Genomic DNA, 27,967 nt, shown 5'->3' on the forward strand with positions numbered 1-27,967 from the left:
CCATAAAAAGAGATTTTTATAAAATGGAGGTGGTTCAGACTAGAAACTCCAGAGAACACATCAGGCTTTAGTCTTACATCTGTTGGAAGAACCAGCTAATCTGCTCTTAAAAGTAAGCTTTTAAAATTCAAAAATGCTGTCATAGACAAAAGCAAACAACCTCAAAAATGCAAGGGTGCCCAATGTGCAGCTAAAACCTTTCATGTTCCTTGGGGATAATAAATCTGCATGATCTGCATTTTCAAACTATTCTGACATTTATTCCTTGCCTATTCACATATTTGTCAAATTGCCTCTTAAACATGACTATTGTATCTGCCTCCACCACCACCGCTGGCAGCATATTCCAGGCACTTACCACCTTCTGTGAGAAACAAAAATTTGCCTCTCATCTCCTTACAACTTACTCCCTCACCTTAAAGATATGTCCTCTCTCCCATCAGGCATCCACCCTGATACTGCACTAGAATGACCCAAATCAAAATCATAAATGATAACCTCTGAGACTGTGGGAAACCATCCCTCATCCTTTGACATCCAGCAGTCTTTACTTAAATACAGTTGAACACATTAGCATCCAACATTTCTCCACATGCACCCAGCTTAGTGGGACTGTCAGAAACAAAAATAGCAATTGCTGAACACAACCCAACAGGTCTGGCAGCATCTGTGGAGAGAAAGTTTTTCCAGCAATATCTATTTTTGTTTCTGACTTACAGCATCTGCAGTTCTTTGTTTTGTTTTGGTAGGATAGTCCTTCCTACTTCATGTTTGTCCAGTCAGACACAGCAAGAAAATTACTTATAACAGCCTCTTTTCCTTATGTTCCCACAATGATACTTTTGGAGATCATGAGGTGTTATGCATGCTGCACTCATTTCTCATCCATAAATTGACCTTCAGCAACATCATCCACACAAACTCATCAGGTTTCACATGTATACTAGTTCAGCGCTACCTCACCATCAAGCTTTTGACCCATCAAATGCTGTCAACTCCTTATGCTGCTTATCCATTCTCCAGTCCTGAATGAACAGCAATTTCTTCCATTGAAATACTGGAAGTATTGAAATACTGGAAGCACCAAAATACTATTTTAAGACCCAATCATAAATTCTGTGCCATAAATACTAATCCTACCCATCTCATTTGTCATATCCTTGAGGGTGAATAACAGCATTCACAACTTTGGCATTTTATGTGACCCTGAAATTAGTTTCCAATCAAATGTCCATTCCATCACCATGACTACTTACAATACACCATGCTACTCGTGTCTCTTTCAAATCAGCTGCTTTGGAAATCTTGTCAATGCCTTAAGTTATTCTAACTTCTATAAATTCAATTCTCTCTTGTCTGGCCTTCATCTTTCATCCTCTTTAAACTTAACTCATCAAAAAGAAAAAGAAACTGTGTTGCCCAAATTCTAAACTGCACTATTCCATTAACATATCTGCTCTCGCTTTTGCTGATTTAAGATATTACCAGATTAGGAATCAGTTTTGAAGTCTCAACCTTGCTTTCAAATTTCTTCACAGCCCCTCTCCAAGACCAACCTCCTCCATTCTATCCCTGGATAGTGCTATTGCTTTCTAATTCAAGCCTCTTATACACTTTCAATGTTAAAAATGCTCTAACCATTGGCACCCATATTTCATGTTTTAGCTCAAAATTCGAGAATTGTCACCTTAAGGCTCACTGTTCTCAAACTCCCCTCAGTTAACATACTCCTTCATACCTAATTGTTTAACTTACCTCCTCTTTGGGAAATGTAATTATGGAGACAGGATAGGAAAGTGGAGTTGACGTGCAAGTTCAGCTATAATCTTACTGAATGGCAGAGGGTGATCCCATATCAAATTTTTGTTTGATGACACTGAAATGGTTTATGTTTCCCAAATGTTAAAAGGTTCTATATAAGAATCAAAATAGTCCTAAAAACAAATGCTGATTAATGGAGCACCACTTCTAAAATATTTAACTTCTGATAGCTGATAACCATTTATAATTGTACAAGTTTGAATTAGACTTTTGGAAATCCCTTTCCTAAACATTTTATGTCACTGAATAACAACTTGCATAGTTTCTTTAGGATAACTATGCAATGAGAAAATACAAGACAGTACCATCCAAAAAACGAGTTAAAACCTTGAAAAAATAATTTGTACTTCACCAGAACTTCATACATGGACTTATTAGAAGGTAGATTCACCCATATTAAAGCTGAACTTGTCTCAACTTTATCCTTCCTACTCTGTATCCATAAAATATAGATTCCCCAAATAAAATGCACAGGTACTATATGGCAGCACATAACAAGCAACAAAATATGAATGAAAAGATTGTATTGGTGGCAGTTAGTGAACTTCCTGCTGTTTCAGTAGCACCAGTTTGATGAGACTTCTTTTTGACTATGAACCATCCCTTCCAATGTCGAACACAAACTTCAGACTGCTTTACAACTTCAAAACTATGGTGGAACATAACCATTTTCCATTTAGAAGAGTTACCAAATTAATGGAATCTTGAAAAGTAAAGCTAAAAACCAGGTTCAGCAATATCTGTGAAATGAACCTCCATTCAGCAAGATCTTTTCCACTAATACCACTACCCCCCGCAAAAAGAAATAACTTTTTTTTTATTAAGATAAAAAGATCTACACACCTTCACTATTGATTTGGTTTTCTTTTTTATGCGTGGTTTCACTTTTTCTACTGTTGGAAGCTGTGGAAGTTTTTTCAGTTCCTCCAAAACAGCTATTGCAGCAGCTTTCTTTGAAATTTTCTTGCTCTTCCCCTCTCCTTCAGCTGAAAATTCTCCAACCATTACTTTAGTAACAAAGCTTTTCATATGTGGTGGGCCACTTTCTTTTATTACCTGTGAATCAAAAAATATTAAACACGTAAAGCCACAAAGTCAAATTCACTAGCAAAACACTGTGGATGCTGAAAATAAATATTTGTAATGTTTAATTGATTCACAAGAAAGGCTTATCAATTTCAAAAACTTCTCAGTAGCAATCGACCATGCAAATCCTCCCTCTTCCATCTCATTTAAAATGGTTTTCTTCAAAGGAGCACTATGACAATAAGTGGATTAGCAGTAGAGATAAGGCCAAGCTATGTATTATTCATCTTTATGGTAACAAGCAGGCAGTTGTGGAGTCATCAAGAACTTGTGTGTGAATACTAATTATTTCCATACCAGCAACACAAGAGGGAAAGAGAAGACTCAACAAAATATGGTCAAATGAAAGCCTACAGTTTTTCACACAACTGATGAGAAATACGGACAAAAATCACAACACCAGGTTATAGTCCAACATGTTTAATTAAAACCGCAGCTGCCTGAGGAAGGAACAGAGGCTCCAAAAGCTTGTGGTTTCAAATAAACCTATTGGACTATAACCCTGTGTTGAGAGATTTTTGACTTTGTCCACCCCAGTCCAATACTGGCATGAGAAATAAGGGGGAAATTCACTAGCTCATTCATTTTTTTTTGTTAAAAATCAATAGAATGAGTATGAAAGTTCAAATCCTCATCTAACAGCATCCATAAAACAGTTGGCAGACAGCCTGCACTCACATCGAACAACATTGTTCAATATTGCCTTTTTTTTTTTAGGTAACAGGAATAGCACAGAGTTGCTTACACAACCTACACTGAAATCCAGTAATTTATCAGTGGAGCATCACGTACAATCCAGAAGCCATTATTCAGCATTACTGTAGCTATTCTCATGTTGGGCTTCTTGTTTTTCCATTTCGAAAATCCACATGATACATGTATTCGTGAATTAAATTTCATCCTTTGAGTTGTGTTAACCACCTTCACAAAATATTTTCTGAACTACCCCGTTCAAAAGTATTTGTTCAATCCATGATGCTAAAATGAAAATTTGTGACATGCACACAATGCTTCTGAAAGGCAGGTCATTTTCGTGCTAGTTGGCATAAAGATGAATGATGCACATCAATACAGGAACCTAATCTCTGCACGTTATGAGTTACAGAATCATGCAAGACAGAAATTTAAGAAGGTAGAGGTAGAAATGTAGAAATGAAAAAGTCAAAAATGTAATTTGTGAACATTTAAACCATGTTACAGGATTGCCACTGAGATTAGATCTAGTACATCTATTTGAAAAAAGGTTCATAACATTTGAAAGAAGTGCCACCACAACAACACAACAGATTCAAACTGAAAAGCGATGTAAATTCATAATATTGCTGTCTCAGCTTTTTGGAAAAAATGACAAGGATCAGGGTACCAAAACACATCCCAACTAAATCCACGGAAATTCAAAACTGAAAGATTAATATTTTGACTGCACTTAACAAGTATAAAAGAGAATGAAAATGTAGACCATGGAATGTTTCATTTACTGTATCAAAGACATTTTTGATACCAAAAATTGAATTCACTCAGGTGAAATCAAATCAGTGTGGCTGCCAGTGAGGCAAAAGATGCAAATGTTTACAGTGTGGAAAAACAGCACAGAAATAAATGTAGTCTTCTACTTCATATTGAAAAACTACCCTTCATCTATAGGACAACACTTCATACCCTCACATCCCTTCCTCAGCAATGCAGGCAAGAAAATGGTCCGAACTTTTACTCTTTCTTCTCCCTCTCATATGCCTTTTATTTTGCCTCCATCAGGAATAAACTGGTTGGTGATATGGTAATGGAACCATTGTTAGCACTGGAGGAATCTTAAGTGGGATTTTGCAGAGAATGTGGTAATTAGTACTAATTCCACCTCTGCTTTGCTAATCAAGTCCTCCAAAGATAATCTTTCTTCATCACCTCATTTTTACTATTTCTTCTGAAACCCAAATAAAAACCATATCCCCCCATCCCCAGTCTCTCAATACCATAGAACAAGTGTCAACTAAATGACACCTTCTGTTTACTGCCTCTTTTGCACTTAACTTGCATTCCAAAGAAGCATGCTAGCTTTACAAATCAGCTTAAGACAACTGTGTTTGAATCAAGAGAAATGCTCATCTCTTTCACTGTCTAAAATGGTTTTGATGGTAAAAATGATTCACTTTTGTCCAAATGACTGGGATTTTTTTATTGAAGACTGAAGATTATAATTAAGAATGAGTACAAGTCCAACTTGTGCGCCTCTTCCTTCCTCTCAGTTAGGTATATTTTAATATCTAAAATCAAAAATCAAAAATGAAACATATAATTAGTGTACACTCCCTTTCACTGGCAGGTGGGTTTCAAATACAAAGTTAGGTGCTACATAAGCTTAGATGGTTATTTTCCCCAAAAATACTTTAAATATTTAAAATTTAATTAAAAGTATTTGATCATACTGAAAACAAAACGTCAGTCTAGTATCACTGGCATACCAGTGAGGATGAAGTCCTCAAATCCAAAGGCAAAGCTACTAGATACATTTAAAATAATTTGTGGAATACACGATTTAAAAAAAAAATCAAACCTGCAAGAAGACATTTATTTCAAAAAACTCAAACTTGAGCATTGATGGGACTCAGCAGTCAGATTATGTAACCTTGATGGCATAAGCTCAGTGTGGCACTAAATGAAAATACTCAAACTGCCACTTCAAACTATAGGTGCTGCAGGGACTGAGTATTTAATGAAGTTGCAACCCATCTCAATTTAGTATAATGAATACTTTAAATTCAGTGCAACACCCAATCTAACAACCAAAATGGCAAATTGAATTCGGATTGTGGAATTTAAAATGCTTAACTTTTCCACTTGGACCTGACTGAACGTATTGATATATCAATGGAATATTTTTCTTCATTTCCCAACATTCTCTGTCCAGTAGCTTCAATCCATGCACTAAAAGATTTAATATGTAGAGGATAGGCACGAGACACACAACAAAGTGTGGTACATAGACATCTTGGCCACTGCTGTTGTGAATTCTACTTGTACAAAAAGGGGAAAGTTACATGGTACTGAAAGCCTCATCATACAGCCCACACAATTAAGCAGAAGCAGAAAAACTAAACACCATCATATTAATTTTATGAATATTTGTATCTTAACCAACATAAGACAAACACAAATAGCATGGGACCACCAGGAGCTTCAGTGCCCATGAAAAACAACATTTCTGGCATCCTCTCTTGCTGTAAATGCTATAATTGACCAGGAAGACAAGTGATTCCACACGATGATACATTGAATATTATGACTTTTGCACCAACAGGTAATTCCAGAGGCAGTTGAAACAAATTTTGAGTTAACCCAGCAGTAAGATGCTTTCTCTATTTAATGCATTTAGATGGTTTAGAAAGTGCAAGCTATGGAAACAACGTAATCGCCAATTTCATCCATAGCACTTCAATAAAAAAAATTACAAGGACAAAATTTTGCCAAGAACCAGATACTTTAATTGATTTCATGCAAATTGATTTAACCATTTATAAGAACCTTACTTCAAAGTTCACAGGCATATTTCTTTTCAGTGCAATCTCAAATACTTGGCTTATTTCAGATTTATTGAGATCATCATCATCTGTTTCTTTTCCATTGATCTGAAAGGAAACATTTGCATAGTTACGAGCATGAAATGTGATAATAGAAATTTTAAAACATTTCATGTATTCACGAACATGATCGTGAAAAGCATTTGTACTAATCCAAGTCTTTGTTACTTTCTATGAAACTACAATTCAATATGTAAAATAATTTTTGCAAACATTATTTTTGAAACAAGCTCTAGTGTGTCTAAACTACCTTAACTGATATGGAAGTCCACCACTCAACAACTGTGTATTTGACACATCAAATCTGTTGTTTTTTCAGAAGAAGTTAGATCTAATCTAATCTCACTCTGCTGCTTGCTCTTCAGAGGAAAGAGTTCCCAGAGAAGGGACAGCATGCTAAGCAGGATTGAAAGGAAATTTGAGACAAGACTGTACATGTAAAAAAGGAATCAAACACAAGGATAAGAATTTTAAATTGAAGGCATGAGGAAAATTAATAATCAATGGGTACAAGCAATAGATACAAGTGTAGCTAGCATGTGATAGATTATGGCAGCTTTTGAATCGTGACTACAGAGTAGAGAATGAAAAGCCAAGGAGGACAGTATTTGAATGTCATTTGACAAATGTAGAAATGAGGATTACCTTGTCAGACAGGGTGAGGTAGTCAAAGGTGGATGGGTAGACCGCCTTTTTAATAGAAAATATGGAGTTGGAAGATCAGCTCGAAATCAAATGCGTAAACTACAACCAAGACAACAGCTGAGGAGAGGAAAGGATTGGCAAGCAATGTACATGGCTTATGTTGTGGATCAATATTTGGCTGGGACTGAGACAACAGGCAGATATACACTGCCAATGTACATGTTGAAGCTGACTTCAGCCTTTGTGAAAAGGGGACCAAACTTTGAGTGATAAAAAGGTGAAAAAGCAGGGCTACAAGAGAAGCTGCTGTAAAAGATGCTTTATCTGGAAGCAGATAGTTAAGAGTAGAAACAAGAGCTGCTCCACTGAGCTGCAAATTTTATAACCATTCTTACTCCTTTTCATGGTTACGACATGTCTGAGAAAGCATACAAATGCATCACTATCAACTAGATTCTAACTCAGCACAATGTAGCTGCTCATCAGCTCAGTATAACTTGGTGACATTTCTCATGAACCTTTTCCATTCCTTTTATACTCTCAATTGGGTTCCCAAAACTACTCCAAATGCAAGCTTAATGTTTTGGAAAGTTCAACATTACTTCTTTGCTCTATGTTGTCCTTCAGGATAGGAAAACTGAAGGTTTTGTTTTGAAAAAAAGGCACCATCTATTTGCGCTCTTAACAACAACATACCCACACCTGGATTTGATTTTTCCCAATTTCAAGTGTGGCTAGGTCCTTTTTCAAACATCCTAGCTGCAGCTAACTACAGTACTGATTTTACTGTTTACATACACTTAACATTTCAAGAGGAGAAGGCATCTCTCATTGGACAAGCAGTTTAAAATAGTGTTGAAACAGGCCTCTACCTGAAATTTCAATTCCAGATCTGATTGGTAACTGACATCGATAAATGTAAACGCAACATTTATGATATTACTATGGGTCCAGTCAGATCACAGACAGAAACTTGGCTTGACAACTAATTTGTTTTTGTTTTATCAAAGTGGGGTGTCATGGAAACGTAAGCATGCATTGCTGCAGATTTAGCTTTAACAATAAAACAAGTTTCTTAATAAAGTAAAAGGAACCATTTACTTATAAAGCAAAGCCAATGATTTTAAAAACATATAGTAACAGTGTGATCCCATTAGACCCAAAACCCCTTCATAAATTGAAAAGAAACAAACAGCTTTTGTAATGCACCCAAAGCACAACTCATTCAACATTCACACCAATGTCCCTGTATTTAACACTTTGCTGGGTTTAAACTATTTGTTATGTCAATCTTTAAACCAGAACAGCAGATAGTTTACTGCTGGAGCTATTGTACACCTGTTTAAATATACTTAGTTTTAAGTAATTGCTTCAGGGTTTAATCAATTCTGGTCTGAGGCTAACACTAGTGGTCTAGGTCACACATCTTTCCTTCTCAAAAGGACTGATCTACACAGAATCCTATTCTAAGGACTTCATTGGACTGCTCAAAACTGAGTGAAAGTGAGGACTGCAGATACTGGAGATTAGAGTCGAGAGTGTGGTGCTGGAAAAGCACAGCAGTTCAGGCAGCATCCGTGGAGCAGGGAGTCAATGTTTCGGGCAAAAGCCCTTCATCAGGAGTCAGGCTTTTGCCCGAATTGTCGAGTCTCCTACTCCTCGGATGCTGCCTGACCTGCTGTGCTTTTCCAGCACCACGTGTTCAAAACTGACACCCTCCCAATCCCCCAAGCTATAAGTGCTTCTCAAACTTAAAAATCCAGAAGTCTCTAAAACCATGAGGCCTTATTATTTACCTTTCTGGGTCACAAAATAATCTAAAATAAAACAAAAATTCCATTAGCGTTACACACAAACCCGTTCATTCTAAAGTCAGACCATAAAAAAAAACTGTTTTTAAAAGAAGAGTCACCATGGCTGCAGAATTACTTTAAAGTTAATTATTAACTTCAAACATAGAAAAACCTTCAGATTACTAACTTAAAAACCAAATCGCAATAAATGATATGAGTATATAAATCTCAGTTTACATTACATTCTCCAACAATATAAACTGACTTGATTCTTTAAAAGCAAGTTAGATTCCAATGAAAATGAAGATACTTACAGTTGGTAATTTGGATGGCAGGGTTTCATTTTGCAAGGTTTTGAGTGCTTTGGCAGCTGCATCATGTTTAGCAGCCTGCCTTGATCTTCCCTTTCCCTGGAATTGCTGATTTCCAATTACAAGCTCAACTTGGTAAGTGACTGGTCCAACAGGGGGAAAAGGGTAAAAATACCTGAGGAAAAAGAAACTATTTGTAAAATCTCAACTCTTAAGAACAAACTGAAAGGTTGTAATTATATATTTATGTCAGTTCTGAAGATTTGCAGTTTACAAAACGCCTAATCCTAATCAAGAAAACTTAAAAAAGCACAGGGGCTACCTTTTAAGAAATTATTTAATTCTAGAGATCAAAATTATGCCTGGAAGTAACCTTGGTAAGATCACAATGGGATCATTAAACAGTCCTGTTTCATATTATAAGCTTATAGAAAAAGTGCAAAATGATACCAGAATAGCAAAATTACATCTATCTGGAGGAGCTGAACAGGCAAACATGTTTATCTCTAGTAAATATCTCTGAGCAATGACCAAGTACAAGTCAAAACCTTCCCAATTGTGGGCCTGATCAGAGCTAACTGCCATAATAAAGTATTTGTGAATAAACTCAAAAGGGAATTCAAGTTTATTTGCCTGGAGAATGACTATAATATTAAACTTGTTAACAAAAACGTATGGCAGGCAAATCATAGATACATCCCCATAGGGCAGGCTGAAACACACAGGAAAACGAAGAACTTGTTGATGGGGTTAGATCAGAGGCAGATGGAGAGTCATGCAGTTAAAATGTTGGTATGGGCCCGTTAGGCCAAAAGGCTGTTTTTACACTTAAATAATTGGTGAATTTGGCCCAGATTTTCATTTCGGAGTTTGTCACTTGGAAAATATGAATTGATTATGCAAAGCCAGCAGAAGTTGTGAAAGGAAACGCACATTTGTGGGTTTGAATTATTTTGACCAAATACCAGAGGGATGAAGAACATAATGTAATACAACGTCCGTTAAATTCAAAAAAAGGCATGAAATGCCACAAAGCAATTGTGTCAGTAAAGTCAAGGTGAATGGGATAAAAGGGACAGTAGCTTTATGGATAAGTTGTCTGACTGACACAAAACAGTAGTGGTGAATGATTGTTTGTTTGAAGAAAGGTAGACATTGGGTTCAGTCAAAATTGTTGGATTTTACAAGGTTACTATGCCTGAGAGATCCCACCCCCTCCCCCCAGATAGGGGGGTAATTGGCCAGGCTCCAATTAGGAGGAGGAGTTTGAAAGGTTTATTGGGGCCCTTTTTGTTTACCCCCAACAGATAATGCCTCCAGCCAAAGGCTTCCATGTCTTAAAAAAAGACCAGCAAAACTAAAGGGGAGTGGGACACTAGTTCTGTAGTTAGCCTTTGCTTAGAGGTTTTGATTCAGTTCAGCAGCAGAGAGAGAGAAGGTAGGCTGCTGGTTCTCTCCCTCCTTCTGCCCTTTTGACTTTGTAACCTGTAAGCCTGGTTAGTTTCATTTTTACTCTTTGTTTATTGGGACAGTTGCAAGTATTTACAGAACAGCATCATTAAGTTGGGATAGTCTGTCAGGTTTTTGATAAGTTGTCCAATATTCTAATTTCTGTTCTTTGCATTTCATGCCATAATTTTGTAAATAAATTTAGTTTGCTTAAAAATTGGCAGTCAAATCAGTTAATTCACTCCAGGAATATCCACTATACACTTACCTAAAACAAATAGCAAAGTTATGGTCTGGGCAACCTGCTTAAAAATGTTTTGAGGGGTCAGGCCTGGTCCATAACATTTCCTTGGGGTCAGTATTTTTGACCACTGTTTGGAATGTATATTAATTGGCTAGACCTGGGTATATGAACCAACTTTAAAACTTGCCGATGCAACAAAACCTAGAAGTATTGTGAAATGTGATGAGCATAATGACTTCAGACAGATTGTTGGAACTGGAGTCACATGGAAATTGAGAAGTTACATTACATTTTTTTTAAAAAAAGTACAATTCACAGGGAATTTCAGGGGCAGAGGGGCTGAATTGCTCAAGATAGCAGGACAGACTGAAAGCTGTAAGGCATACAGGGCACATGGATTTTTAGAAAGAGGCACTCAATACACAATTCAGTTATGATTCACCTTTATATGATAACAGTACACCTAAAAATGGAGTATTGTCCAATTCAATTGAACAATGCCAGGCACTGAAGAAAATGCGATTAAAATTTACAAGAATGTTTCTACGCAAGAGACTGGAGTTAAGAGGACAGATTGGAAACATTTGTGCTATTCACCTTATGGAAGTCAAAAGTTGAGAGATTTGATAGAGTTGTTTAAAAATCATGAGGGATCCACACAATTCAAAGCAATGCACATCGGTTTAAGTTGATTAACAAAAGAAGCAATGGTGAGGAGGCAAATCTCTTTTCCAAGATACATTTATTCTGAATACACACCCATAACTAATGAAATATGGCTTTCCAAAGGAAAGAGACGGAGAAAAAAAATGCTGGTCACAGGGAAGCTTTAGGAGAGCTTTTAACCTTTACACTAGTTTCAACTTGCTTTGAATGTCTTGATTGACTACTGACTGAAATGGAGTACATTATGTAGGCTGCCACTGCAGTTCAGTAAAAGAAGAGGGTCCTCAGCATTTAAAATAGTGCCAGCTTTAATAGGGGACCAAACTGAACTCTCCCTAATTGTTGAAACAAGTATAAAATATCTTACAATCCTATTCAAAAGACCAATACTGAGCTTTTCCAATGACCTAACCAAAATTTCTCATCTGTCCAACACCAAAAAAATACAAATTTTTCACCAAGTATTATACAAATTGGCTGTTTTAAGCTGCTTCAATGGAAAATAAATGACAATATTTAAAAACGTACAGGATGCAAAACATTTTGGAATGCCACAAGGGCATAAAGATGTGTTATAGATCATGAAGCTTCTTCACTCATCGTACACAGATGATTATTTTCTTTGATTATATTCTCCCCTGACTACAGGTGTTATGCAATCATAGAATCCCTACAGTGTGGAAACAGGCCATGCGGCCTAACAAGTCCGCACTGAACCTCCGAAGATAATCCACCTCGACCCATTCCCCTACCCTGTTACTCTACATTTACGCTTGACTAATGCATCCAGCCTCCACATCCTGAACACTATGGGCAATTTAGCACCAATTCACCTGACCTGCACATCTTTGGATTGTGGAAGGAAACCGGAGCACCTGGAGGAAACTTACACAGACGCGGGGAAAATGTGTAAACTCCACACAGACAGTCGCCCAAGACTGGAATCAAACCCAGGTCCTGGCACTGAGGGAGCTGTGCTAACCATTAAGACATCATACCGCCAGACGTCCTCAGTCAAGCACCAACTACGCCAATAGATTATGAGAAACAATCAGCGCAGCTACAGGTTGTGCGCAATCTGGCAGACAATAGCATTTTTTTTCTGACAACGACCAATACTCAAAAGCAGAATATAAAGCAGATCTCCCCCAACCAGGAAAGCAAGAACGTAACATCCAATCTCATGGAGACTGGTACAGAACAAGAATTCAACACTGCAGTATTTAACCCGCATGGCTTTTGTGTTTTAAGAAATCTGCTAGGCTATCACAGGAGCTCTTGACATTATTTTATTCCAGAAGGGTTTGTGGGGCAAGGATGCCCTGAAAATATCAATAAGGAATTTCTTTTAAAAACGTAGCTAATCAACCTGGAAAAAACATGAAATAGCATTTTCCCTTCAAGCACTGTATAGTACAGACAACTAAGATATAGGTAGAAGAAAATAAAAAAATAGCAGTTGATACCTTTGAGGATAAGCATTATTTCTCAGCATATTGTAGGTTGGCCTTAATCCAGGATAAGGATCAATTGGTCTATAGGTTGGTTTCTTTCCCATTTTCATACACAAGGCATTCAGTTCTACTGTTGGAGTTACACTGTCTAAAAATACAAATAAAATTGTCAATTTAGTGTCACCCCAGAGTTCAAAATTGCATACATATTATTCAACTTGCTATACAATGTCTGGCAAGGAGTTATTGTTTTGTGAGCAACTAGTTCAAGGTGAGTGTGAAAATAATTCAAATGCAATTCACAACCTTTGTTCTTAAAATAGAAATAAAGCACCTGTCCCTTTACTTTTGACTTTACATTTTAGGAGATCACTCATGATTTTAACCTTGAATTTTACCAGGGTTTGTCAAAATAGTGATCAATATTGCTTCTTTCAGTGACTGTTCTACTAAAACTAATTTTTACCAGGATTTTTTGAATCATTACGTGGGGGACGAGGTGGTGGTTTTGGGAGATTGGTTTCCATTAAGGCCTTCGCAGCTGCAGCATGTTGAGCCTTCTTAATGCTGCTTCCCTCAGCTTCCCAGTGTTGGTCACCAAGTGTCAGCTGCACTGTAAAAACCTAAAAGTAAAATTTACAAGAAGTCAAAAAATTGAATGCTAAATTATAATATGATTAATTTTAATTTAGTGTATGGATTTTAAGTTTCATTTCAAATCAAAAACCAATATTACTGAAAATCCTACCTAACTGCATATAAAACGGATGGATTTTGGCTATTAATGAAGGGTGATTTGGGCCAAGATTCGTCAAATAGGACAAAATAATTCCTTGCAATTAAATTAAAATATTCCCCGCAAAATATTCTTCTTCCTTACATTTAATAACTATTTACAAGACAAAAACCTTGCGGGTCATCTCATTCCAAAAATTTTGATATTCAAGTACAAGTAAACCCAAATTTAATTTTGAATAAAAGAACAATTTAATTGAATAAAGCGAGCAGAACCCTTTTGGATGATGCTCTATTGTTAATTCTAACAAAACCAAGCAAAGAACATCAGTCTGTTATTCAACCAGAGCATGATAAACACATACCCTGAAGTGACAACTAGATATTCACCTATGAGCAGAAATCTCTGGACAGATATAGCCTAGGAAATCTTAGATGATTTCCTTTCTCCAGAAAACACACCCCAAGATCAAGGGACTAAATAGAACATTTTGTAAGGCTTTATAGCTTAATATGAATATTCCAGTCAGCCATGACTGAAGCCAAATACTCCTCCTGTAATTTGATTTCTTTTTCTCCCTTTTTCGAAAAAAAGGTACAAGCCTCAAAACTCAGGAGATACATTCATCAAGCTTTCAATTTTTCTAATATCCAGTGTGCTGTCTTCCCAGTAAATCCAATGACTGGGAACAAAAGCTTAAGCTTCCCTCCCAACTCAATGTTGGGAATCAGGGCAAATTTCTGGGTAAAAAGAAGAGCAAATGGTTGGACAACAAAAGAAAAAAAACAGCATGAAATAGAATGTTTTGTAAACTGGTTGGGAGCTACTGGGACTGAGATGGTGCTAAGGAGCATATGTTAGGGAATTCATTCCATTAGGTCTCCAACCCTTGCCCCACTAAAATAAAACAAAATTGAGACGCTGGAGATCTGAAACTAGTGAAACTCAGCAGATCTGGCAACATCTAAAGGAAGAAAGCACACTTAACATTGAGTCCACTAACTCTAATGAAGAGTACCAAATTCAAAAGAATAACTCTGCCTTCTTCCCATAGCTGCCAGAGATACTGAGCGTTGGAAGCATTTTGCACTTTTCTTTCCCCCAAAGAGATTCTAACAAGATGGAGGCAGATGCACAGAGGAGAACAAATAACCGCCGATAGGAATGTAAACAGAACGGTCCACTTCCTACCCCAAAGGAGGATCATAACAGATCATTCTGTATTTCTCAGTTCACCATCCATCACAGGTAGCCGATGCATAGGAAGTGATCTGAATGGCATACATACCAACTACCAGTGCTTTGATTCATTGCTAGGAGCCAGAAATGAATCAAGTTGAATCATACAAACACCTGTAAACCTTATAGTCACACACCTTTGACAATGGAGTGAAACCATGATTTTCACTATAAGAGGTTTATAATGTAAACTGTGGTTTCAAGAGCAATGCAAATTCTGAGAACGGGAAGTTAGAGTTTGGTAAAATCTGTGATTGCTTGGCAGCTAAGTGGAAAATGTTGGTGGAACATTAATGAAGAGAATTTATTTTCAATTTTGTAGTAAAAAGCTGACTATTCAGCCATTACTTCCTCATCAAATGCAATCGTGGAAAGCATCAGTGTCCACACAGAAATTAACAATGTACCTCTACTTAAACATTGGTTCTCTCTTCAATACCAAGGTCAATGCACTGCCAATCTAGATTTCACTCAACCTCACCTAGTCATCATCATCAAGATGCAATGGTACACCCAAAATATTCAAAATTTTGCAAGCGCATCTTCCAAGATGCCACATTAGATTAAGTTAATAAGGATTTTTTAAAATGGAAAAGCACAACCCACAACATAGGTATTAGGTCAAAAACAAACAAGAAACAGAGCTAAAAGTTAATTTCAGCACTTTGAAAAGCCATAAAGACTTGGCATTGCTCTCACCCTAAATATCTGAAGAAATTGCAGCATTTTCGACTTTAAAATTGCAGAGTACACAATTTAGTTTCAAATAAACTATTTAGGATTGAAAATGGATTCCTATCAAAGCCAAGAAAAGAGAAACATTAATGTTTTCTACTCACCTTTGCGTGAGCTGGACCAAGTTCATTTAACAATTTGTATTCTGGCTGAATCTTGTTGAAACGGGCTAACTCATTCACAAGACACATAGGGGTTTTCTCTTTGGGGTTTGCCATGTTTGAAGGAACTGAAAAATAATTAAATTAAATCAAACTTAATTTAATATTGCTACCAAACATTGAAACACATTCCAACATGCAGCTATTTTGCCAGTACAGATTAATGTTACAAATAAAATATTTTAAGAGATTCTAAAATGCTTCAATATTTAAGATAGTGATGTTCCTATAAACCCAATATAGATATAATTAATGTTTTCAATAGAAACACCCTGAATTTGTAAATATTTATTAGAGAACCATTCAGAAATACGGATTAAGCAATCTGACACCAATTGATACATAACCACAGCCAGATTGGCTCTGGTTTAGATTAGATTAGATTAGATTACAGTGTGGAAACAGGCCCTTCGGCCCAACAAGTCCACACCGACCCGCCGAAGCGCAACCCACCCATACCCCTACATTTACCCCTTACCTAACACTACGGGCAATTTAGTATGGCCAATTCACCTGACCCTGCACATCTTCGGATGGTGGGAGGAAACCGGAGCACCCGGAGGAAACCCACGCAGACACGGGGAGAACGTGCAAACTCCATACAGTCAGTCGCCTGAGGCGGGAATTGAACCCGGGTCTCTGGCGCTGTGAGGCAGCAGTGCTAACCACTGTGCCACCGTGCCGCCCACAAGTTTAACTGATCTGGGATGGCATTGGCTCCCACAAAAATTCAGCACAAGTATAAGTCAACCTTTCCTTTCAATCTCCCCAAAATACCATTCCTACATTCACCTGGGTAAGAGATTTCCACAAGGAGAACAGGTTTCTTATGAACATAAAATAAATATGCTTATTTATGTTCATTTAGTTAAAAATCTCACAACACCAGGTAGAGTATGACTACCATCTGATGAATGAGCGACGCTCCGAAAGCTAGTGTGCTTTCAATTATACCTGTTGGACTATAACCTGGTGTTGTGAGATTTTTACACTTTGTACACCCCAATCCAACACCGGCATTCTCCAAATCATATGTTCATTTAGATGAGCACAACCGACATTTAATAATTAACTCTGACTATAGAAAATGGCATTCTGGACCACATGTGGTTATGCAAAACAACAATGCAGTTAGAATACATCATAAATGTCAAACTCTTTATGGTATCTCTGAAGCAAGTTGATTGCATGTAAAACACTCCCAGTCACCTGATTTTAAAGCAGACATTTCATCCCTATTAATCTGTAAATTAATTCACTATGAATTTTGTGGTTAGTCTGGAAAGGCTAAATCATTAGTTTCTTTCCTCCCTTAGCATACTAACTCTGTACTAAATCACTAAGACCTATTAGGATAAATCAACAATACATTCAACAGTATACACTCATGCAATCAAAAATAAGAGGTTAGACACCTCAATATAAAGCAGGTTGACATGACAGATACTGCATTTCCATTATTAAATAAACCAGAATTCCACAACATTTATCTCAAACTCTTGGAAAGAAATTATGCTGTCCATTAACATCAGAAGGAATTGTCTCCACAATGAAAACTAAAAATTCAAATAATGGAGAGCACATTTTCACATTGATGAATAAGTATAAAATTGCTCTAAAATTGTAGAGAGAAGCTCATTGACAACATTAATAAGGTAGGTCAATCAATCACTTTAAATAAAGTTGATTAAGTTTTTCACAATGGAGCTAATGAAAGGACTTTACCATCCAAAGACATTACAAAATAAAAAGGAAACAATACTGCCAAGTTTAAACTAAGAGGTCGGCACGGTGGCACAGTGGTTAGCACTGCTGCCTCACAGCGCCAGAGACCCGGGTTCAATTCCCGCCTCAGGCGACTGACTGTCTGGAGTTTGCACATTCTCCCAGTGTTTGCGTGGGTTTCCTCTGGGTGCTCCGGTTTCCTCCCACAGTCCAAAAATGTGCAGGTCAGGTGAATTGGCCATGCTAAATTGCCCGTAGTGTTAGGTGCAGGGGTAAATGTAGGGGAATGGGTACGGGTGGGTTGCGCTTCGGCGGGTCGGTGTGGACTTGTTGGGCTGAAGGGCCTGTTTCCACACTGTAATCTAATCTAATCTAAAGGTCAATAGCATTAAATGACATAATATGAAAAGATTTCAAAAAGTCCAATTGCAATCGCATTAAGAAAATTGTCATATTCAAGCCAGTTGATCTTCAAACACAGGTACACCAGAAATTGTTCTTTTATTCAAAGTTAAATTACAAAACTGAAGAAACAGGGAAGACAGGGAGGGGCATAAGGTGATACAGCCATGTTAAAAGTGAAAAAAGCAGTTTTGCTGGCAAGCTGGATTAAGAAAGGAGGCTGAACCATGTGTTCAGCAGTTAACAAAAGTTCAACACTGAAGTAGGAAGCAATTGGAAAGATTCATGGAACCAACATGGATGGGACTTGAATATTTGCAAAATCTAAAGGCAATGACTTTGATTTTGATCAGAAAAGGCATCTGAAGATGTCAGCAACAGCAAAGGGTTCTCTGGATGACGGACAGCAGAAAAACCAAATCATAGCTGTGCAGTGAAGTTACTTCCATGATCCCAGGTGTTGTCACCAAAAGACAGCAATTATTGAGCAGAGATATACGGGAAAGGAAATAAATGATTAAGATGAATATGCAGAAGAAAAACAAAAGAAACCACTTGAGCTAATAATATGATAGTAGATAACAACTGAGACTGCAATGAGAGTCTGGCACCCAGAAAGAATATTGTACAAATGCTGCCCAAGGAGGATAGTGTCTTTGGAATGCTGAAGGCAGTATACAGATTCATTGCTTAAATTTTAATCAACTTCATATAATCTTAATACATATATAAAACTTAATAGATAGCTCATCATTGCTTCACAAGTAAATAAACTACAATATTTTAATGCTTACATGGACAAAAAGTAACAAACACCACCATAGAGGATATCCAAGCTGCTTTCTGCACTTCCAAAGTAGCGTGCTGTCAGCTAAGTGCTAAGTACATTTGGCTTTCCAAAGAAACTGTACATGGAAGATCAAAAGTGCATTTCCTGCAGCATTTGAAATAATTAGTGTGAAGAAAAAGTGAAAGGACTGCATATTTGCACTCAATTGAGAGGCAATGTAAGTAACCAAACCTCTACCAACACTGACTTTTGGGGAAGCACCTGATCCTATAAATTAATACCAAAGCCTGCAATATGGTGAACAAGGCCAGAGAACAATGACCCACCATTATACGATATGGTGCAGATTGTACTGGTTCAATGCCACTGTCTCAAGGACAATAAATGCTGGCCTGACCACTTTGTGTAGAGAAAACAAAATGCCAGGTAAGGTATTTTACAAGCAGTATGTACCAAACATTGATAAATTACCAGGCCCAAATGATATGCATTCAAGTGAGGTGGTCTGGAATTGCGGACACACTGGCTACAATGTATAGTGGTGGTACCAGAAGACCAGAGAATTCCAAATGTCAGGCCATTTGTTCAAAACAAACAGGGTGCAAGGATAAAACCAGCACCATAGGCCAATTAGGTTAGCATTGGCAGCAATTCAAACAATAATTCACAATTAGATTTATCAATTGGACAAATGTGAATTGATTAAGAAAATTTGGCACAGATGCATCTAGGACAAACTGGTGTTTAACTAATTCAATCAAATTTTTGATCAGGTAACAGGGTGGGAACAAGTTTAATTGCATTGCAGTCGAATTTCCAAAAGGTGTTGCATAGAGTGCTGCATAACAAGTTTTTCAGCAAATGTAAAACCAAAGAAATAAGAGACAGGGGCAATATGAAAATGAAATTGGATGAGTTGCAGATAATATTACTGTGAATGGCTGGTCTTTAGACTGGAGAAAGATATACAGTGGGGTTTTTAAAAAGGTCAATATTTTCTTTATTTGATCACACAAACTTGACAGTAAACAGCACAGTTCCAAAACTTCTGAATGTCACAAGTTAGATATTGTGAACTGTGAGGAGGATAGCAACAGACTTCAAGAGAACTTCAGGTGGTGGAATGGACAGATGGCCAATGCAGGAATAATGCAGAAGCATACATACATTATAGAAATAATGAGACAAATACAAGATAAAAAGGTAATTTTAAACAGGGTATGGGGCAGAAGGAATTAGGTTGTATGTGCATAAATCATTTAAGGGGATAGGACAGGCAAAAAGAGCTGCTAATAAAATGAAATCTCAGTTCTGAAATTGGGGCACAGAGCACAAAAGGATGAAATTATCTTAAGCCTACATAAAGTATTGCTGTCAGTACTGGGCACCACACGTTAGGAAGGACCGATGTAAAGTCATTCGCAAGACTATAGAAAAGACTCATGAAAATGGTGCCAGGGTTCTCAGTCAGGTGGACAGATTGGGGAAGCTAGGCATGTTCACCCTGAAAACAGAATTAAGAAATTGGTCATGTGCTCAAAATGGAGGAGTCTAGGACTGAGTTGGGAGAGAGAAATTGTTCCTATTGATGCAACGATCAAGAACTAGAAAGCAGCAATTCAAGGTGATTGGCAACAGAAACAAAGACTATTTTACGCAGCAAGTGATCAAGATCTAGAATGCCTGAGAGTTTAGTGGAGATATATTTGATCAAAGCCTTCAAAAGAGATTGAGAAAACGGTCTTGAGAGATTTTAAAAGCGCATTATGGAAATAGTTGATGAGCAAGACCAGAAAGATTGGTCTTGGACAGCCAGCATGGAGATGAAGGGCATAAGGACGTCCTGATAGATATTTAACACAAAACTCTTCACAAAAGCAAACACACTATTCCGTTGTTTATCACCACTTGCCCCCAAACAAATCCAAAAAAAAAAAAAGCCAAGTACTATTTTCATCAGTAATCTGCATATTCAAAGGCATTTCCTCCATGACTATAACATATGTACATACCTGCAGCTGCGGTGGTGGAAGTGGCAGACATGGAAGGTAAAGCGGAGCTTTGAATGGGCCTACTAGCATTTTCTGATGGCAGAGGACCAATACCAGAAGGAATGCTCTGACCAACACTACTACCCATAAGAGGTTGCGATAGACTGGAGGATGAGTTATGAACCTGAATTTGAGACATTTCACACTTCCAACTCATTAACTTAGATTAGATTTATAGGAAGATTGCAGAGGTGCTGGTTAAGATCAGAAATATGCAGTAGCAGGATCTCTGGAAAAAGATACAAACACATCATAGTTTAGTACACATTCATTAACAAATCAGAAAATCTAATTCCATTACTACACTACTTCACCAATAATTACATTCCAGAATACCCAAGAGGCGAATTATTAGAGGCATACAAGATGATCAGACGATTAGATAGGGTGGACAGTGAGAGCATTTTTCCTCGGATGGTGATTGCTAGCACGAGGGGATATTGCTTTAAATTGATGGGTGATAAATATAGGACAGATGTCAAAGGTAGGTTCTTTACTCAGTAGTAAGGGCGTGGAATGCCCTACCTTCAACAGTAGTGGACTCACCAACATCAAGGCATTTAAATGGTCATTCAATAAACATATGGATGATAAAGGAATAGCGTAGGTGAGATGGGCTTTAGGTTGGTTTTACAGGTTGGCGCAACATAGAGGTCCAAAGGGCCAGTACTGCGCTGTAATGTTTGATGTTCTATAACTTCATATTTATTCCAGAGTAACTAAAGTGCAATATTACATCAGTTTACAACATCCATACTCTAATAACAGGATTCCAGCATGACTAATTCAAAAATTAACTTAAAGCTTTGTAAAATTCACTAAGTAGCTAAATTCCAATTTGGTTTGACTTATCCCTGGTCTCATATTTTACGTAAAATAAACGTCAGGTCAACTTCAGAACAGAGACCTTGGGGTGCAGGTTCATAGTTCCGCAAAAGAGGAGTTGCACGTAGACAGGTTGGTGAAGATGTTTGGTATGCTTGTCTTTATTGATCATTGAGTATAGGAGTTGGGATATCATGTTGGACATTGGTAAGTCCACTTTTGGAATACTGCATTCAATTCTAGTCTCCCTGTTATAAGAAAGATGCTGTGAAACTTGAAAGGATTCAGAAAAGATTTAGAAAATGTTGCCTGGGTTGGAGGATTTGAGCTATCGTGAGAGGCTGAAACAGGCCGGGCCTTTTTCCCTGGATCGGAGAGAGTGTGACCTTACAGAAGTTTATAAAATCATGAGTGGCACAGATCAGGCAAATAGCTGTCTTTTCTCCAAGGTAGCTGAGTCCAAGCCTAGAGGACATAGGTTTAATGTGAGTGGGGAAAAATTTAAGGGGCACAGAGTGGTCTGTGTATAGAATGAGTCACCAGAAGTGGCGGATGCTGATAAAATTACAGCATTTGAAAGGCATCTGGATGGGTATATGAATAGGAAGTGTTTAGAGCGATATGCAACTGGAACAATACAGGATATCTGGTTAGCGTAGACAGGTTAGATCAAAAGGGTTTTTTTCTGTGCTGCACATCTGATTCTATAACCAAACTAAAAATAAAAGTGTTAACAAATTGCTGAGTAAATAAACATATCCAATATGTAAACAGGTCATAGATAAAGGTATTATTTTCAATTTTATTTGTTCAACTGGGGATTTCCATTGGGATGGTGTCAGATCCAAATGATCTCAATGTATTTGGGTCATTATCTGGTAACACCTAAAAGTACTGAGCACAAACATACTGTGCCAAGGAACTTCAGGAAAGAAGAGAAGGGCAGAAATTTTGAGACCAAAAAACATGGTGTGGACACAGATTAGCACATCATTCTGTTCCTACTTGATACAATTCAGTCAGGACATCAGGTTCAGGTAAATGAACTTGGAACTGCCTTTTCCAAAATTTCACTCCAAGTCACAGCAACCTACTCAACCAGAAAGAACCTATGTCTGTCTTTACCAGCATATGTACTATCAAGGCACTGGTCAATAGCAAATCAAAGCTTAGATACTCTTATACTATGTGGCAAAACAAAGCCTGGAAAACAGATCCACTACCTAACACTTTGTCATCATTTGTTAATCATGGCAATCAATTTGCCTTCCCTGCATTTTCAGAACAAGGTTAGCCTAACTGGTGTTCTCTCCAAAAGAATTGATCAAGGAATTATATGTTGCACCATTCTAGGATGCAGTATGGCCTTGTGAACCTGTGGTACAATAACCCAAATTAAGCACTACTGCAACGTGCGCTTCCCTTGGAAGTAATCATCAGATTTGCTTTTCAATATTGCTGCTACATTAAGTTCCACTATCTTTTCTAACAATGCATTCCAAATCACAAATGGGAAGAGTTAAAAATATTTCATGTCATTTCAGATTATTTGGTCAATTACCTTAAATCCACATGTAAACTTGCACAACTGATCATTTTGACATGCTAAAGAGTTTTTCTTATTGACTGTAGGAAAATCATTCCTGATTTTGAACAGCCCCATCAACTCAACATCCTCTGCGCCAACAGAAATTCCAGATGATCCAGACTTGCTACACACTGAGGTCCTTGACCCATAAATGCCAGCATAAATCCACTGGGGATGTTGCTATGATTATGTAGATTTGATGCTAATTGCAGTCAAGGCGTAGGCTTTCATTGAAAGAAAAGGCACATCTGAAGGGCTTCAAAAAGACTGTCAACAGTCCTATGCTTTAGAGTGCAAACTGAATTTGCCCTGTTCAGTAAGATTAATTACATTTCAAGTTACATGGATGTAGCATCAACAAAAGGCTAAACTTTGGAATTGCATTGCAACGAAAACCTAATTTGATTTATTTGGTCATGGTGAAATAGATATGTTGACATCTATTTTAGTTTAGTACAAGGCTACTCCATGTTTGCAGCATTGCAAAATTGATTTTCAACTGTTATCTTTATTGTAATAATGACTTTCACCAACTTTTACAAAGAATGACAGCATATATTTCTCGTCAGTGAATTGTTTCTGATCCAGTTCTGTTTATTGTCAAATATCTGTATCACTGGGTACCTAATGCCTGTTTTCAAATCAGAAATTTAATGACTCAAGATGTATCAGACATAAAAAGGCTAATCAGAATGATGCTGCCTTTATCCTGCCATGACAACATAATCACACAAACATACGATCCCAACACTTCACGCCACTGCCTCCACCAAAACCTTCTAGGTCAGTCTACCCTGAAAGATTATCTCGATAAGCAAGAACATGAAATGATCGTTCCAGCACAATATCCTGAAGTATTTTCTAACCCATTCATTACTTTTGACTGAGAAAAAACTTATTTACATAAATTTTGCTTGTGAATTGTGATGGCACACAGACTTCAATAGAGGTTAAACGCATGGGGAAAAAAAAATTGAGAGATGGAATAGATAATTGTTATCCACTTGGTAGGAACACTAGAAACCGTATACTGTATTTCTCAAACAGCTAGAAGCTGGGAAGTGCAGAACGCCAAAAGGACTCCGGTGTCCTTTTCCAGGAGCTGCCAAAAGTTAACATGACGGTGAAGTAAGCCAATAAGGTGGAAAATGGTGTTGGCCTTTATTAGAAGTGGATCGACTGGAGGAGGAAAGAGGTTTCACTGTAAATATGAAGCATTTTAAATGAAACCACACCTGGAGCAGTGTAGGTTCATCAAATTTCTAGAATGGGGGTATTGCACTATAAAGGAAAGATTAAACAGACTGGGCCTTTATTCCATGGAATAGAGAATGATCTCACTCAAACATATAAAGTACATACGGGTTGACAGGGTAGATTTAAGAGGAGGTCTATCCTTGCCTTTGGTGCGGGGTCAAAAACCAGTGGACAAGAGTCAAAGAATAAAGAGAGGTCATTTAGAATCGAGAAGGAATTTATTCACCAAGGTGGTGAATCTTCAGAATTCTTTGCCCCAGAGTGTTGTGGAAGCTTAGACATTGATATATTTCTACATATTACAGATATCAAGGGAAACTGGGACAATGCAAGAAAATGGTAATGAGGTAGACCCAGATGACTGATCATCGCACTGTGGGCTCCAAGGGTAAATGGCTTACTCCTGCTCCCATTTCTCATGTTCTTAGATACCAAATGACTGAATAGCTAAATTTACTTTTGATAGTTTTGGTTGAAGGGAGTGAAGATAGGAAATATAGCATTTTTAATTGTTCCATTTTTAATTTCATCGCAGTAGCGTTTATTCTTTGATAAGACAATTGGTCCTTAATTAATATCACAACAGAGATGTCCCAAAAATTACAGCTTTTCATTCCAAATGCAAAGAAGTGATGCAATAAAGAACAACTCAAGTCAAGAGGTATGGCAAATTTATTAGACTTTCTAACAGATGAGGTAAAGTAAATAAACAAAAAAAACACAATACGCCATCAAAAAAACACATAGGGTGATCAAAACTACAAGTGGGGAATTTGGCTTTTTCAATTATTATACTGGCAAAAATACACTACTAGACTTATACAAGATGAGATGTATTTAAAGAGAACAGGAATGAGTGTAGGCTATTCAGTTCAAGTTTGTTCCATCATTCAGCATCGTAGTTGATCTTTCATCACAATTCTCACTTGGCTTGGCTTTGATCTCTTTAATTTGCTTGGCAAGAATAATTCTACCACTCTTTTCTAACTATCCCTCATGCATAAAACTAAATTCCATATAAATACATGATGTGTTTCAATTTGTTGTAACAATGTATTTTCACTCCTGCCATTCTCCCAATGGATCTGTGCTGTATGCTCTTCTTTCAGAAGACATTTTAATGCCTTACGTCCATCCACTTGCAGGGAATTTTGTATATGAATCCTTCAATGTCTCTGCACATCCATGTCTTTCAGTGTCCCTCCACTGTGCACATTCCCACTTTCTTTTCCACTCCATAGATGTCTTACATTAAGCATATCAGCTCACTCCTCCACATTAAATTGCACCTTCCCATCCTACTGTCAAGCCATTCATATCTCTCTTGAGGAACAGGACCAAGACTCTGCACCGACAAAGAAACAGGAAAGAAATACTTTAAATTTTTGATAAAGCTAAACCTTGGTCTTCCAAAAATCTCACCCATGCTGTAGTCACTTAAATTTTGGCTACCAGATAACTTTAGCTCATTCAAAACCCTTGCTGACCACATCCAACCCACTTTATTTGCATACCATCTTACCTTTACTGATCTGCAGACACTTAAAGCTAACCCAACACAATTCAAAATCTTACATAAGTGCTGAAAAGCTCTTTATGAGTTTGCCCATCTCTAGCCCCCTGACATTTACCAACCCTACAACACATCATAGAAGTCTCCAATTTTAGCCAGGCTCTTTTTCAACAGTCAAAAGCAATTAAGCTTTTGACTATTGAAGCATTCCCTTACTGCTGCTTGCCAAAACATTCCTGCTTCTTCGCAACCCTTAAGACTATTAAAATAAAGATCTTACCCAGAGTTTTAGTAAACCTATTCCACTTTTTTTGGCTCTGACACATAACTTAAACAATACCATTAAAAATTCAGAATACATCATGACTTCCACAATAATTTTCAATCTCCCATTTGTCCCACTCCTGTCAGTCACCAACTTTCCATGAGGCTCTGATATGGAATTGCTACATATGGCAACTGAGGACATCTGGTTTCCTAGCTGTGTTGATGAAGTTTACATTTGTGAAATACCAAGAAAATTTAACACAAGTAACAACTCTGACAATTAATTCTATAGTGCAATGCCCCCATGATAATTACAAACAAGTCAATACACATTAACACAAGCAAAAAATTAACAATCTGGGAGAACACTAAAGCAGAAAATCTCAACAAAGTTTAAACTCAGAATTGTTATTTTGTGTACATCCCAACCAGCCAATACAGAATTATGATTTACCAGTCAATAAAGAAAGGGTACCAAAAAACATTTTTTTTAAAAAAACAAAGCACACAATTTGAGAGATACCATGAAGGAACAAATCAAACCAAACAAAAGTAGTCAGTTGGACTTTGGAGACTTTATCTGAGGCCCAGAAATGCATATAAAGAGGAACACGGTTTGGACATCCAACACTGGTAAACAAAGTTTAAAAAAGATGGGACCTATGTTCCAAACCTGCACGCTTGGATGTTTGGAAAAACACCAACGATTGACTTATGGGGACGAAGACTTTTGATAATGATGCCATCTGATGCCCTCCAAAAGACTGGAATTAGCCATCTTCTCAGCTGTCCGGTCAATGACAACACTTAAAGCATTTTCCTTGGGATAGATGACATTTCTTTAGGACATTCGGGGGAGGGATAGAGAGAAGTGGCGTTAACACTTGCACAGGATTGGCCAACTTTAGAAATATGATGGAACCTGTCAGTGCTCTGGCAGACCACGGGGCCCGGGTTTGAACTGACCAGGTGATATGCGACAAACCGGCACTCAGAAACCAGCCGGGTACTGTTGGGTCCTCAGACGGCCCACCACAGGGCAGCGGGGCCTGGTGATCCTAACCGAAGCAGGCTACCCTCCTCCAGAGTTCCTAGCCGGGCTCCGCCGGGTCTCAGGTCCTGGGGCAGACCGAGCGCTGGGGGCCGCTGCCCCCTGTACAGACTCCTCTCCGGCCTCTGCTTTTCACCCGAAACTTACCTCCTTTCTTCAAAAAAGCGAGCTTGAAGCCGAATTTCTGAAGAAACGAGTCAATCCATTCGCTCACGAAGCAAGAAAGAGGAGCCGCTTCCCGCTGCCGACACACGGCAAACACTAAAGAGAATCGGACGAACCGGCGGCGGAACCGACCTTAACCGCTTCACCTTCCCAGAGCGCCGCGCGCCACCGGAACTGACGTCCCGCGTCCACCACTGGCCCCGCCCCTCCGGCGGCCCTTTAAACCGTGGGGCTGGTGCGCATGTGCAGGGGGTTCGGCTCTTTATTGTTGCCGCCGCCTCCGCCTCCGCGGGGATATGTGACGTTTCAATCTGTATCAATGTTTCTCTGATACAGTGATGTTGCGGTGCAACATTAATGTTCAGAAAGTATACTAACTACAGGGGCGGCTCAAAGAGGAGTGCTCCTGAACTCGGAA

At 37.9% G+C, this 27,967-nt stretch overlaps 1 protein-coding gene across 4 annotated transcripts in view; it reads right to left on the minus strand.

Moving 5' to 3' along the window:
• stau1 (staufen double-stranded RNA binding protein 1) overlaps positions 1-27,698 on the minus strand; it is a 40,444-nt gene extending 12,746 nt beyond the window's left edge. For 3 of the 4 annotated variants that reach the window (XM_043710366.2, XM_043710363.2, XM_043710362.2), the window contains exons 1-8: positions 27,532-27,698; positions 20,845-21,112; positions 15,859-15,983; positions 13,511-13,667; positions 13,057-13,192; positions 9,235-9,406; positions 6,432-6,530; positions 2,665-2,877 (exon numbers count right to left, since the gene is read on the minus strand). In XM_043710366.2, coding sequence (XP_043566301.1) covers positions 2,665-2,877; positions 6,432-6,530; positions 9,235-9,406; positions 13,057-13,192; positions 13,511-13,667; positions 15,859-15,983; positions 20,845-21,040 — 1,098 coding nt within the window. In that variant the 5' untranslated portion in view covers positions 21,041-21,112; positions 27,532-27,698. The remainder of the gene's footprint in view (positions 1-2,664; positions 2,878-6,431; positions 6,531-9,234; positions 9,407-13,056; positions 13,193-13,510; positions 13,668-15,858; positions 15,984-20,844; positions 21,113-27,531) is intronic. The other variant, XM_043710365.2, reaches the window with a different exon arrangement.
• Between the last annotated feature and the right edge of the window lie 269 nt (positions 27,699-27,967).

The sequence above is a fragment of the Chiloscyllium plagiosum genome, unplaced genomic scaffold (genome assembly GCF_037043375.1).
Source record: "Chiloscyllium plagiosum isolate Xiang-an unplaced genomic scaffold, Cpla_swu_hap1 HiC_scaffold_15, whole genome shotgun sequence".
Taxonomy (NCBI): Eukaryota; Metazoa; Chordata; class Chondrichthyes; order Orectolobiformes; family Hemiscylliidae; genus Chiloscyllium; species Chiloscyllium plagiosum.